The sequence below is a fragment of the Ipomoea nil genome, unplaced genomic scaffold (genome assembly GCF_001879475.1).
Source record: "Ipomoea nil cultivar Tokyo-kokei standard unplaced genomic scaffold, Asagao_1.1 scaffold2690, whole genome shotgun sequence".
NCBI lineage: Eukaryota > Viridiplantae > Streptophyta > Magnoliopsida > Solanales > Convolvulaceae > Ipomoea > Ipomoea nil.
This window is the reverse complement of record NW_017619118.1, coordinates 1,076,122-1,091,027: the sequence shown is the minus strand read 5'-3', so window position 1 is coordinate 1,091,027 and position 14,906 is coordinate 1,076,122. Positions and strand designations below refer to the sequence as shown.

The 14,906-nt window shown below is 37.5% G+C and overlaps 1 protein-coding gene across 1 annotated transcript; it reads right to left on the bottom strand.

Annotated features, from left to right (window-relative positions):
* Positions 1–689: 689 nt before the first annotated feature.
* On the bottom strand, positions 690–3,121 carry LOC109155042 (cytochrome P450 703A2). The gene is made up of 2 exons (XM_019302771.1): positions 2,165–3,121; positions 690–1,471 (listed from the first exon to the last, which is right to left on the bottom strand). Exons 1-2 carry the CDS (start codon positions 3,074–3,076, stop codon positions 827–829), a joined length of 1,557 nt encoding a protein of 518 aa, XP_019158316.1. The 5' UTR covers positions 3,077–3,121; the 3' UTR covers positions 690–826.
* Positions 3,122–14,906: the final 11,785 nt, after the last annotated feature.

The following is a 14,906-nucleotide window of genomic DNA, read 5'->3' as shown; positions in this document are numbered from 1 at the left end:
TATTATTAGATAGTTTAGCTAATCCTAAAGGGGAAATTTCAATTTTGGTCATATGACTATAGGGTCTTGTTAATTTCAGTCCTTGACTTTTAAAAGTGTCAATTTAGTACCTTTACTATGTAATTTTTTGTCAATTTTAGTCACTCCGGCCAAATTGCCGGTCAAATTTCGCCGGAAAATTTTAATAGTTAAAACAATGAGAGTATTTGGATCGCTTCACACCTCTTTTCTTCTTCTCCGACGAGTCCATCTCTTTCTCTCCCGTTTCCGGCGTTCTTTCTCTCTCTAAACCCTATCTTTAATATCATCAAGCCTCCTTTCCCCATCATCTTAGTTCATTACATTCTCCGGAAACGGGAGAGGAAGGGATGAACTCGCCTGGGAAGAAGAAAAGAGACGTGAAATGATAAAAAAAACCCTCATTATTTTAACAATTAAAATTTTCTGGCGAAATTTGGCCGATAATTTTGCCGGAGTGACCAAAATTGACAAAAATTGCATAGTTAAGGTACTAAATTGACACTTTTAACAGTCAAAGACTAAAATTAACAAGACCCTTATAGTCATATGACCAAAATTGAAATTTTCTCTAATCCTAGAGTAAGTTGCAAGTAGCACAATCATATCCTACTACCCCTTTGATTTTGCTTGTTTAATTTTCTTGTGAAGACAGCTCATGAAATATGATATTTGGGAGTAAAAATGGGAGTATGTGTGGAAATACTCTTATTAATATTATAATTATCATTACAAATACCATTTTGGGAAGTGCAGAAATTAAAGAAGTTTTGGCATAGGGTGCTACAATTCATTCATCCCTAATTCCCTATCTGGAGCCATACAAATGGCGTTGCAGGCGAGGCCTAGCAACAGCGAACAAAGGCGTAGCCTTAGGCATGGTCATTCCATACACCTCACTCGTGTCGATATCTTCAGGCCTCAACCCCTCCGGCGGGCTCCAATCAAAGCTGTGAAACAGCCTCGCCAAAGCCATCAACACCAGCGTCACGCCCAGGGGGGCGCCGGGGCACTTCCTCTTGCCGGCGCTGAACGGCAGGATCTTGAAGTCGGCGCCGTGGCTGATCTCCACGCGGCCGCCGTCCGCCGGGAAATGCCTCTCCGGCCTGAAGTCGTCGACGTCGTCCCAGACGCTGGGGTTGCGGCCGAGGCCGTGGGTGTTGATGAAGATGCGGGTCTTGGCGGGGATGTGGTAGCCGTTGATGGTGGTGGCGCGTGTGGACTCGTGCGGGATGAGGAACGGCCCCGCCGGGTGGGTGCGGAAGGTTTCGCGTACGACGCAGCGGAGGTAGTTGAGGTGGAGCAGATCGTTCTCGGAGACCATCCGGTCGGATCCCACCACCTCGTCCAGCTCTTGTTGGATTTTCTTGAGGATGCGTGGCCGCTTGATCACCTCCGCCATTGCCCATTCGTTGGTCACTGCAGAAGTATCCGTCGCTGCTGCAATCATATCCTACCAAACCATACCAATAATAATAATAATATGCTAACATACTATGTCTTCAGATAACATATTAATATATTTGGGGTGTTTATAAATGATTATTAGTTGATTGTGTCAGTGGATTTGACTAGTTAATAACATTGGTGTAAAAAAGTGTTTGATAAATTAGCTGCTACTTGTTAGCTAGCTGATTACATATAAAATGACTTTCTCAAACTAAAAAAAGTTATTTTGAACAACTAATTGAATTTTAGTATTTTAAAGCAATAAGTTGTTACAAAAAAACTAATTAATCAAACATTCATATTAATTATTTAACCAAGTCAAACAGTTAGGTCAAATAAGTCAAAATTCGCTCATAGACTAGTTTTTTACCAAACAGGGTATTATGTGTATGTAGTTATCATATTATAGGCTTATCATAATCCGTTAAATAATGTAATGCAGTTAACATATTATGTGTTTTAATACCATGTTATATATATATATATATATAATTAACATATTATGTGTTTTCAATTTATTTATCAACTTAACTGGATGTATAGAATATGTGAAAACATATCAATTTCGAACTAGAGTCAAAAAATGTAAGATGAATTATGATCTATGGTATTAAGGCTCGATAGGCCCTCGAGGTTGGGATAAACGAACCTTTTAATTTATAAAATGAGATGATAGGTAGGGGTAATTCGATCTTACTTGAATTAAAGCTTTAATTTCCACGTCCTCCATGTGTTCTTTGCCATTTTCACCGGGCAACGACAATAAAACATCAACAAAATCCATTTCCCCATCGATTTCCTTCTTGCTCTTTCTGTGTTCTTCCAGTATTTTCATGTGAAAATCATCCACCCTCTTCTCCACTTCCCTCATCTTCTTTTCACACCCATAAGGGTCTATCCATCTCCAAAGCGGCACATAATCTCCCAAATAAATCAGCCCAAGCAGATGAAACAGCTCGTGAGTTATGTACATGAATTCCATGGCTTCTTGAGGGCCAGAAGACTCATCAGCCCCAAAGAACTGTTTCCCCAACAACATCCTCGTCACATTGTTCATCGAGAAAGCCCCCAACACCTCCCTAAGGTTAACTGTCTCCCCATTCTCGGCCATCCCCCAAACATCCTCGACCAGATGCCGGGCTTCCTCGGCGCGGTGCTTCGCGAAGGACTCCAGCCGCTTCGTCGTCAGCAAATGCTCCATGCAGATCCGCCGCATCCGCTTCCACTTCGGGCCCACCGGAGCCAGCGCCACGTCGCCGCACCCGTACGCCAGGTGGACGGCGGCGAGAGTTCTGGGCCGGGAGGCGAACACGTCGTCTTGCTGGAGAAGTATTTCGCGGATGATGCTGGGGTCGTTGGTGGTGATGGCGTCGACGCTGCCCAGACGGAGGTACACCAGCGGCCCGTATTTGTCGCAGAAGGCGGCGAAGTCGCGGTGGGGAAGGCGGCCCAGCTGGAGAAGGTTGCCGACGATGGGCCACCGCGGCGGCCCCGGGGGAAGCCTCATCTTGCCGTTTTCTTTGCCTGTTTTTACAGGCAATAGCTGAATGATTTTGAATATGAGAGACAAACACAGAAAAAATGATGCTAAGGTAATATAATCAATCATTTTCAAGACCTTAATTAAGTCTGAAAGGGATCGAGATTAGATGATTTATCAATGTTTTGATTAATTAAGATGAATATATATGATTGAATTTAAGTAATTAAGTTGTTGATATTAGTTTGGTTAGGCATAACCTTGGCATGGGCAATTTAGTTGGAGTCATAATTCTTGTTTGTATCTTGCATGTACTAGTATAAGTAGTAGTATTTGTATTGAGTTTAGGTAATTCATCTTGATATACTATATATACCTAACTTGAAAGACATGGTATTGTCATGATTTTGGCTCCAAAGTGGTGAATGCTTGTGTCTAAGTAGATGGGTTATGTTCATCATGTTAGCCAAGACCTTGTGGTCTAATGGCACCAAGGTTACACTTTCGTATGAAAAATTGTGGGTTCAAGTTAGGTTCTGGGTTGAAAAAGTAATTATGAACAAATACTACATTGTAATAGAGTCAGTAGTAATCATAAAAAAAAAAAAAAAAAAAAAAAAAAAAAAAAAAGAGAAAATTTTAATTTTGGCCATATGACTATAGGGGCTTTGTTAATTTAGTACCTTGACTATAAAATTTGGGTCAATTTTGGTCACTCCGGTCAAATTACCGGCCAAATTTCGCCGAAAAATTTTAACAGTTAAAATTGTGAGGGTATTTTAATCATTTCACATCTCTTTCCTTCTTCTCTGACGAATTCATCTTTTCCGGCAAATCCGAGGATGAGGTGCGATGCGATGCTTTCAACATTATCCAAAAAGAGAAGTATTTATGCAACATCAATTTTAGCATAATGTTGATATAGAGAAGTTTTAGAATAAATAGGCACCATCATCAATTTTAGCATTTCGCTTTCTTCTTCGAGCAAACCTTTTTTTGGCCGGAAAAGCTTTCAATCGGAATTTTGGCAGGAGGTGCATTGGACGAGCACAAGAGAAGTGCAGTTCGGAGATTTCTAAGACTGCCGAAATCTCAACTCCCCTCACACAAACGGCCATATGTTTTCAACCGGAATTTTGGCCATCTGAACCCTAATAAATCGTTGGCGACGGCTTTGACGAATGAGTTTAAGTATGCTTTAGAAGGTGTGCTGTTGCGACGGATTCAGCGGAAAAAATGAATTCGTCGCAAAAGAAGGAAGAGATGTGAAATGACTAAAATACCCTCATTAATTTAACTGTTAAAATTTTGTAGCGAAATTTGACCGAAGTGACTAAAATTGATAAAAATTGCATAATCAAGGTACTAAATTGACACTTTTAAAAGTCAGGTACTGAAATTAACAAAGCTCCTATAATCATATGGCCAAAATTGAAATTTTCTCTAAAAAAAAAATGCTCTATCATGTTCAAGGAGCTATATATACCAGAATATAATCTTCAACTAATAATAATTTTAGAAAAATTGCATGTTTGTCCTCCAACTATATATACTTGTGGTACACCCATAGTCCAATTATTAGTGTGGCCATATTTAAACCCTATATTATTAATTAGCAAAATGGTGTATTTAGTCTCCACCTTTAGAAAGCTACTAACAACGTTCAATATAGAGGGCAATAGGCCAATAGTGAAAAATTAAATCTCAACCTATTAATGAACAGATACTACAATGTAATAGAGCTAGTAGCATTCAAAAAAAAAAAAAATCTCAACCTATTAGACCTTTGACCCATACGCATGATCGAACCATACATGGACCTTCACTAACAGGGCGTTTGTTACTTTGGTTGGGAGAACGGAATTAGCAATCATTATTACATGGACTATGGTCTACACAGTATGTAGATTAAAATAAAAAATATATATTTTTAATATATTAAAAGTGCATTATTCTTGTACGTAAAGTACATTATTTGAGTACTGAAGATAAATTATTTTATATATATTATCAAATAATATACCTTCAATAAACAAATAATGTACTTTTAATATATTAAAAATGTACCTAGTATTCATGGTCCACACAGCTTTGTGGACCATGGCCCACACATAATTTGCTAGGAATTAGGGGTCCGGGAATAAAGTAGGAACCCGAATTACATTGGGTGTTTTGGTTCGTGGGTTTACACATTAGGAATGATGATCAAAATCATAGTTAGTGTTTGGTTGACAACTTTTTAAAACACAACTATGAGTTTTGATGACTCCTTCGATTAAAAATTACATTCCCTACTTTTAGATTTTTATTTTGATTTTTTGTTCATATTGATGCTTTGGATGTCATTATATTATGATCAATTGCCTTGCTTTTTTGTTTTTGTATTTTAAAAATATTTATTCCCATTATAAGGTTGATAGGTTATATACTCAGGGTCCGTGTTCCCACTTATAGTCGGGTCAGGATTAAGCGGTTCGGCCCCGGTCTGCGAGTCGAGGTCAAAGGAGACGGATCAAACCCGCCACCTCCTTGCCCCTATAAAAGGGCTTTTAGCCCTCCAACTTAAGGGGGTCCAATCGGTCCACTCTCTCTCTCTATGCAAAGTGCTCTATCTTCTCTCTACAAAACTACAAGAATATCAATAAAATAATATTTGAGCTAGATTCTATTGTCTACTATGTTGTCCATACACATTATATACATACGTACATACATTCTATAGCCCGGAAATTAGTACTATCAAAGGTCATAAACAACCAAACACCAATATTGGTAATTATTACAATTCCACCCTACTACTAAACATGCAAAATACTTTTACCAAAATCCATTACCATTACGAAGTATTTGATTCTCATTCCGATTTCCATGTATGAATTGAACCAAACACACCCATTTTTTTGTAGGGAGGAATTGAATTATTGGGGATGTGAAGGGAAGAAGTGATATAAAATGTCCATTTGTAACAACAACAACAACAACAACAACAACAACAACAACAACAACAATAATAATAACTAAGGGCAAGAATGTTATTTCCATATCTTTTTCTTTTCCATGCTGTTGAATTGAAATTCATAGGGGGAGGCGGCATGAATTCCAATTCAATAAATGGAGGGAATTGCAATTTCAAGATATATATCCTCCAACCAAACATTGTAATTTGAAAGTTTAAAGAATTCCGTTGTAATTGCATTTCAATTTCAATTCATGTCTACCAAACACCTTATTAAAAAGCCTCTACTTCGCAACTGTTCTTCTTGACCATTGGAAAACCTTCAATTGAACCTCTGCTTTGCCCAAAATCTATGATGATGTTGGAGAAAGTAGACCTATTACCTATGTATACAATTAAACTACATTTTTGAGGAGTATTGGAGCTTGATCATATTCCGATCCTTAGTAACCAAGGGGGAAGTTGGAGTATTTTTAGTATAAAGGGGGAAAGTTTGAAGGAACACAAATCATAAAACATCACACTATTCAATTAAAATTAGTAATTAGTGATCTTTGAAGATCAAATGTTCTTTATATATATATATATATATATATATAAAACACCTACGATCTTAAAGATTGAAGGCACAACAATGTGCACTGGAACTCTGAAAAGGCAAAAATATGCATGGTAATGTTTAAAGGTTGAAGACACAACAATGTGCACTGTTAGACACAACAATGTGCTCTAGAAGAATGGACAATGTGCAGTACTAGAACTCTGGAAAGGCAAAAATGTGCAAGGTGAGGTAGAAAATATGAAATAATTATTGAAAAGACTAAATTTAATGCATGATCTTCAACACAAATCATAAATGAACACAATATTCAACTAAAATTATTAATTAGTGATTCATTCAAGATCAAAATGTTCTTTAAAATTATATATATATATATATATATATATATATATATATATATATATATATATATATATATATATATATATATATATAGAGAGAGAGAGAGAGAGAGAGAGAGGATTATATTCAAATACAAATAGCCTTTAAAATACAAACGTGTGGATTGATTAGGATCGTTAGATTTTGGGGTTGGAGGGATATGATTGATTTACTTATTTATGTGGGATTTTAATGATCGTGCACCTATTTTTATTGGGGGTGGGGGGGGGGGGATAATTTGTGGGTTTTACAAATTCTAATTCTATAATTACGCACATCGATTTTTTGTCTTTCCCAATTTCTCTCTCTCTCTCTGTCTAGAGCACGTTGATCGAACATCTCTCCTCTGCCGTTCGGTTCACCTTATTCATCAGCAGCGGACGATGATCGGCGATGAAGACCGTAGTTGAGCCAAGTGCCAGGGACCACCAACTCGGGGTGTAGGTCGAGGTATTTTTTTCTCCCTTTTATCTTTGTCGTTTTCTTTCGGCCTATGCATGCTTGTCGTTATTCGTAGTCGTATAGTGGGTTAGGGTGTTGATTGCTGCTCGGATGTTGTCAGAATTGGTAGCGCTAGGGTTTTTTTGGGGTTTTTTTTTTGAGAAATTGCATTTAGGTGTTTGGGTAGGGTTGTATTTTTCTTGATTTCTATTGAAATTTTTCAATTTAATTTGGTTCTTGAGGGTTGTGGTTTCCCATTTTCGTGTCTGATGTTTGATCGTGGGTTTCATCTGTTTTGTATTTTGGTTTTAGAGTTCAATTGTGTGTTTGAGGACTTTTGTTTCCAATGGTGTTAGTACTTTAGTTTTTGAGTTTTGGGTGCGTAGTTGTCTGTTTAATTTTTTTGGTTGTTGTTTGATGTTTGGATAGGCTGTGTGCATGCGTGGGTAACAATGTGTGCAGTGTGTTTGCAATTTTGGAGTGTATTGAGTTTTGTTCTTTCTGTTTGATCTATATTTCTACAGTTCATGTGAGTATGTGTGTGATGTTAGCATGGGTGTGTGCACTTTGTTATAAAATGCTCTATTTTGTTTTACTTGTTAGTGTTGGTGGCGTTTTTGTGCACACGGCCTATAGTAAGAGTGCTATCAGTTTCCGTATCTATGCACACGGCCACCACTAAGAGTGCACTCAGTGGTCTTGGCGTTTTTTTTTTGTTTGTTTATTGTTTATTGTTGTGGTCTTGTTGGTTTCCCTATGGTCATCTTTTCTTGTTTTAAACTGTGGTGCGCTGTCTTTTCTTCATACGGTTTTAGTTTCGTTTTAGGGCATTCGTATGGGGTTACTGTGTGTTTCTTGCTTCAATCTGTCTTCTATTTGATTATATGTAGGTTTGTTCGGGGAGGGGTGTGTCCGAAGGGGGTTGTGTGGGCGAGGGGGACGTTGTTTAATGGTCTGGACTTCGTTCTACAAGTGTGTGCACATGTGTGCAAGATGTGTTCAGAGTCTGTTGTGTGGTTTTCTTTCCCCTACTGTAGGTTTTGCTATACTGTGTTCTAAGCGTGTGCATTTCTTTATTTTTTTGTGTGCGCTTTACTGATTTTGATTTGTGTTTGGTGGTGTGGTGAAATCATGTATTTACTTAATTTTTCAAGGCATTATTTTTCTATTCACATCGTTAGTGTTCTATGTGTTTGGTCTTGTCAATTTGGAAATTGTGATTAATTGTAGTTATGGTTTGTTTTGTGCTTTAGCTGTTTCATATTTATACACACATATAGAATAGAGTAAAAAGTTGTGTGCATGTTGGGGTTCAGATGTGTGCAATCATGTTCTTTACTGAATTATATGTTTTTTTTTTTTTTTGTTTTTTTGTTTTTTTGTTTTTTGGCTTTTTTGTCTGTTTTCTGGTGGTTTCAGGTAAGAAGTCTAAGTTATCATAATCGGAACCTGGTGGGTCGTCGAGTTCTGATAGTGGTGATGATTTTGTTTCTCCACCTTTAGCCTTCCTTGCAAGGCTCCAGCAAGACCCGGTGTGAAATGCCACCGATTTCAGCTACAATCTTTCCTTACTTCAGTGTGGGTATTTTTGGCTGCCACCCCCTTTTGTAACCACATTATATATATTTGCGCACAGATGTAATTTGTTACATGCCCGTTTTCAAAATAACATTTTTGGTGTGTTATTATTTATTAGTTCCTTAGCTCTACTCTTATCAATTATTCTCATTTTTTGGAGTTGGATCTTAAGTGTTCAATGTTTAGTACGCATGTGCTCATATCCCGGTGTGTATCATCAGGATAAGTTTTTCATTTGCAGTTGATGTTTGTGTTCGCGAACTGTGTGCACACCGTATCTTTGTGATTTGCACACTATTCGTTAAACTGTGTGCAAGAGCATATTAAACTGTGTGCACTGATTAGAATTAATGTCAAATAACATGAGGTTTCAACCCGTGGTGGGACATGTGTGCATACATGTGCAGATATTTATGCAGTCCATCAATAAACCATTTCGTATATTGACAGTCCGACATGCGTTATGTCTGCACTTAGTGGGTGTGCACACGTTGAATCCCAGTTTTGCACACGTGTAATCCCCCTGTTTGACAGTGTGCATAATCTCGGAGAACTGTGTGCACTTCTTTTATAAACACAAGTGTGTGGTTTCCACGTCAAAACAAATATATCAATCATAGTATAAACTATATTGTTTTTGTAAGTGAAAGTACATAAATATTTATATATGTATAATAAGTGTACATAACTCTCAAAATAATAGTTCATAAATCCTGGCATTCACCCACTCAAAGATATAATAATTTTCCAAACATATTAACGAACATTTATAAACAATCAACATGTTTTAAAATATGTTTTGGATACAAAAACACCACAACAACAAACATTCGCAGAACAGAACCAAATGACCTTGCGAATCTAAGGGACTCGCAAGTAGTCCCGTAGCTAGGGGCTCTTGGCGGAACCACTTGTTCTTGCCAACAGAGCACCGCGACCATGCGAGGCTATGCGGCGGGACGACTACTCCTGCGACTAGGGATGTCTTGAGCAGGGTGGGAGCGGGGTGCATACTCCCCATCCCTGCCCCCGACTTTTCCCCACACTCCCCGTCCATGTCCTCATTGTGACACACTGACACCCCGTACATTTTATACCGGGATTTTTCACCGTAATTATTTTCTAATGAGGAAATTTATTCTCTTGTTAGACCCAATTATTTAAACTAGTCCATATATTTATTCTAAGACATTTAATTCCTAGTGATATGGGTTTTTCCTTATCCTATCTATTTATTTATTTAAATGAGTTCTCTAGCCTAACTCTTATATTGTATATATGTACATTGTTATATAATAACCCAACTTATTTCCTTTCAAGCCCAATCCCCTAGTCTTGCAAATAATTATAACCCTAGACTAATATATACATATGTGAATAGCAATCATATGATGAAGTCTCCTCCCTCACCCTCTCTCTTCATTTCACGACAACAACACCCAAACATATTCTCCATTTCATCTCCTCCATTGATATTGGCTAAGCTTTATCTTCCTTCATCTTCTATTGGTAAGATTTCCTCTTTATTTCGATCCTTCCATCTTTAAGCTTCTTATTCCTTTCCTTTTAGTGACTTCTTCGGTTTAAGATGATCAAGTGGAAGTGGATGAGCTAGGGTTAGCTTCTAGGAGGATTTTGCTTTGTATTGATAGCTTAAAGGGTAAACTCCATGTCCATCAAACCTATTTCCAACTTATACAAATGTTCTTGAATTTCTTGAAGAATCATGAGCATGTTTTTGGTGTTATTCCTTGTTCTGAGCTTTATTCTTGGATAATCTTGAGTCTATTATTGAGCTACAATGTCTATACTTGATTCCCCTTGCCTTGTTGATGATATAGTGTGTCGAGATAGATGTATTGTAACATTTTAGCCTCTGTTGTCGATGAATCTAAGCTTCTGTTGCGATGAATCTGTTGTCTGATGCTTTCTGTCTCTGCTTCGTTTCTGACCTTACGGGTATTACCCACTGGTAGATACTACCCTTGAGTTGAACCCGCAAGGGTGTTTGGGGGATGATTGGCGGGTGGATAGTACCCGCCAGTCACTTCAATGAATCAGAACTGGCGGGTATTTCCCACCCGCTAGTCTTCTCTGTTAAATCCTTTGTGTTCCAGTGTATTTTCCTTTGGTCCATTATTGAGTTATTTCAGTACTTTGGGTATTTCTTGACCTCAATTATGGAGTGATATTCTATCATGAATCCTAACACCTTGATATTGAGTTGGATTGAGTGATACATGTTGGTATATATATACACAATTCCTTGAATATGAACTATATTACTATTGTATTGGTGGCTATGAGCTTGTGTTCCATTTGTATCGGTGGCTAGGAGGCTTGTCTCCATTTGTATCGGCAGCTATGAGCTTTGACTCCATTTGTACTGGTGGCAAGAAGCTTATGCTTCACTTTGGTGGATAAGGTTGGACTGGTATACATGTTGGATTCTTGGTGTAAGGTTGGACTGATGTAAGGTTGGATATTGATTTGATATTGAGCATTTGGCTATTGCTATATAAACTCCTTTGGCTATGTATGTATATATACCACTGTATTTGTTGTCTTGTGTGATTCTTGGAATCCTAATTTACTGATTGACTACTTGGGTCTTATGGTTTGAATTGTTTATTGAGTTGTCTTTCTTGAAATGGGTCTAGTGCCCATAGAATTGAGCTTTATTGATTGAGTATCTATCTTTGGAATCCTTCAGCTGAGTTCATTGGTATGATATATATATATATATATATATATATATATATATATATATATATATATATATATATATATATATATAGGGATGCACTCAGGTGCGAATAAGTGCACAGGAAGGAATATGCGAACGAATCAGCGCGCGACATGTGTTCATATCTAATAACTTTAAAAAAAACGCAGTGGTATTTTCGTAAATAATTGAACATCGAAGTGCAAGTAAAATCATTTACAAGTGCAACTACTTTCACCTATAAGTGCATGTAATTTTGCCTTGCTAGCATTCACTTCCCGCAAACATTCATGCACTTGGGTGTACTTATAACTATAGGTGCAACTATTTATAACTATAGGTGCACCTACTTTCATCTATAAGTGCATGTAATTTTGCCTTGTTAACATTCATTGATCTGAGTTCAGCGGGTTGTAATAACCCTGAAAACCACCCACAAACATTCATGCACCTAGGTGCAACTACTTATAACTATAGGTGCAACTACTTATAACTATAGGTGCACTTAGTATTGATGCTCAGTGTAAATTTTTACTTGCACCTATAATACATTTTACATGCACTTGTAATACATTTTACTTGCACTTCGATGTTCAATTATTTACGAAAATGTCACCGCGCTTTTTAAAAAAAATCAGTGTTTCTCATCCATTAGATCTGGACACGTGGATGGACAGAATTCATTCCTATTTCGCGTCTGGGCGAAGAATTCGCACCTGAGTGCAATTATATATATATATATATATATATATATATATATATATATATATATATATATATATATATATATGTTGGTCCCGAAAGGGTGGCGAGAAGTCTAGGGGGGGGGGGGGGGGAGAGTGAATAGACTTCTCTAACTTTTCAACTTCTTTTGCAAAACACTCAAGGCAAATAAAACTTTGGTAATTTCAACTCTAAGTAACAAGCATCAACAATTTAAACAACTTAGAGTGTGCAACGGAATAGATAGCGGTAAAGTGTTATGCTTAATTGTGTAGTGCTCAAAGAGAGATTCTAAACATGCAACACGTTAGAAACACTTGATATGGTTCAAGGATGATGTACGTAAAGTTTGACTTGCATGCGAACGTGGGAACTATTAAACCCAGACAGTTAAAGATATGCGATAAATCGTAATCGGGTTAGTTCGCAATTAGAATAAGCATGCATAGAATAAATGAGCAGTAAGTAAAGAGAGAGAGATTTATAGTGGTTCGGAGATGGTGTAATTCTCCTACTCCACTCTTCTCCTTTCACTTCAAGGAGGAAATTCACTATTCTTTGATCACCCAGATACAATAGTGAATAAGTGTCCACCGACACTTCTCCGAGTGCTTCGCACAAAGTTACACTCCTACAAGGATTTTCGCAAGGTCCTCTTGTTACTGCGCCTTCCCGAGTACTTCGCACTAAGCTGTACTCTTACACCATGAGAACTACACACAAAGCTACGCTCTCACAGGGTTTTCACAAGCTGCCCTTGTTACTCTGCCCTTTACAACGAGTGTTACGCACAAAGCCACACTCAACCAGGGTTTATCACTCTCTTTCTACACTCAGTAGAGAAGTTTACAAAGAAATAAAATATTTCTCTCACTCAGACTTGAATTCTATCGTATATAGCTCAATATATCGCTTCTTGGCTGATTTGAATATTGCTTGCTTTTCTCTTGCTTGTATATCTTAATTGATCAGTCGTACTTGTCTTCAAGTCTGCTTGGACAATTTATAGCCAATGAAAGCTATTTGCCTGTTGATCAACTTTCGATCTCGATCGTCCATCTTCGTATGTAGTTGATAAAAAATAAAGTTGTCAACTTGATCTGAAATGTTAGGCAGTAGTCTTTCTACTTTTGTCAGATGATTTGAATATTTTGCCCGTTGCCGTCTCTTGAAAATTGTAGCCTCCAAAATTTGAATAAGTTTGGCGCGGCAAGCTTAACATTTCTTGTCATTCATAAATGCTCTGACATATCAAGTTGATCAAATAATTCATCTGCTGATTCTTGCTTGAGTATGAAAATATATCTCTGTGAATCAGCCTTCTTCGAGCGTCTCCGGTTCCATCGTGAAAATATTGTTGTTCAGATGAAAATATAAAGCAGTTATTTTCTCCTTCACGATCCATGTAGAATGATATATTGGAACCTCTGTAAAAACTTAATAGTGAGATGCTCTATTTCGAATTTGTGCTTGGTCCACCCTTACATGGTGTGTTTCTTCAACTTGTGCATGGCTTTTGCGAGACTGGTGCATTCCTTCATTGTGTAATGCTTAGTCTCCAACTTGGTTAGTCTCTCGGTCTCCAACTAGGTTAGTCTCCCAAGTCTCCTCGGTCTCCAACTAGGTCAGTCTCCCAAGCTAGTTAGTCTCCTATGTTTCTTAGTCTCCCATACGCTCATATGGTGCTCCTTGGTCTCCCATAGTGAGACAAAAATCGAATTTGTGCTTGGTCCACCCTTACATGGTGTGTTTCTTCATCTTGTGCATGGCTTTTGCGAGACTGGTACATTCCTTCATTGTGTAATGCTTAGTCTCCAACTTGGTTAGTCTCCTCGGTCTCCAACTAGGTTAGTCTCCTATGTTCCTTAGTCTCCCATACGGTCATACGGTGCTCCTTGGTCTCCCATAGTGAGACAAAAATACTTGACATGAGATTTGAACTTAAGATCATTTAGCATAGCTCACACGCATATAATCCAACTCTTCTAGCATGGTTCATGGTGATTTATACGCATCAATGCATCATAATTGTCTTAAGCTGTAATCCCGCTTAACTTCTTCAAATAAATTATGATCTTCAAGACTTGTACGTGGGTGCATGATATGGGTGCACTATACTCTGTAGACTCAAAACTGACTCAAATAAAATAAAATTAGAGACTACTTGACTTTTCAAAATACATTCGGCTCATCAAAATTTTACAATTTATTCCTAACAATATATATATATATATATATATATATATATATATATATATATATGTGTGTGTGTGTGTGTGTGTGTGTGTGTGTGTGTGTGTGTGTGTGTGTGTGTGTGTGTGTGTGTGTATGTGTGTGTGTGTGTGTGTGTATACATATATGTATATACATATATATGTATGTGTGTGTGTGTGTGTGTGTATACATATATGTATATACATATATATGTATGTGTGTGTGTGTGTGTGTATATATATATATATATATAGGTTCCTATTCAAGTGAGAACAAGGTGTTAGGTGTGGTTGTGTGGTCAAATCCACGCCATTAAATACTTGATTATGCACGGCTAGGATCAACTCATTGGGTTTCATTATTTTGTGGGATTTGTTGA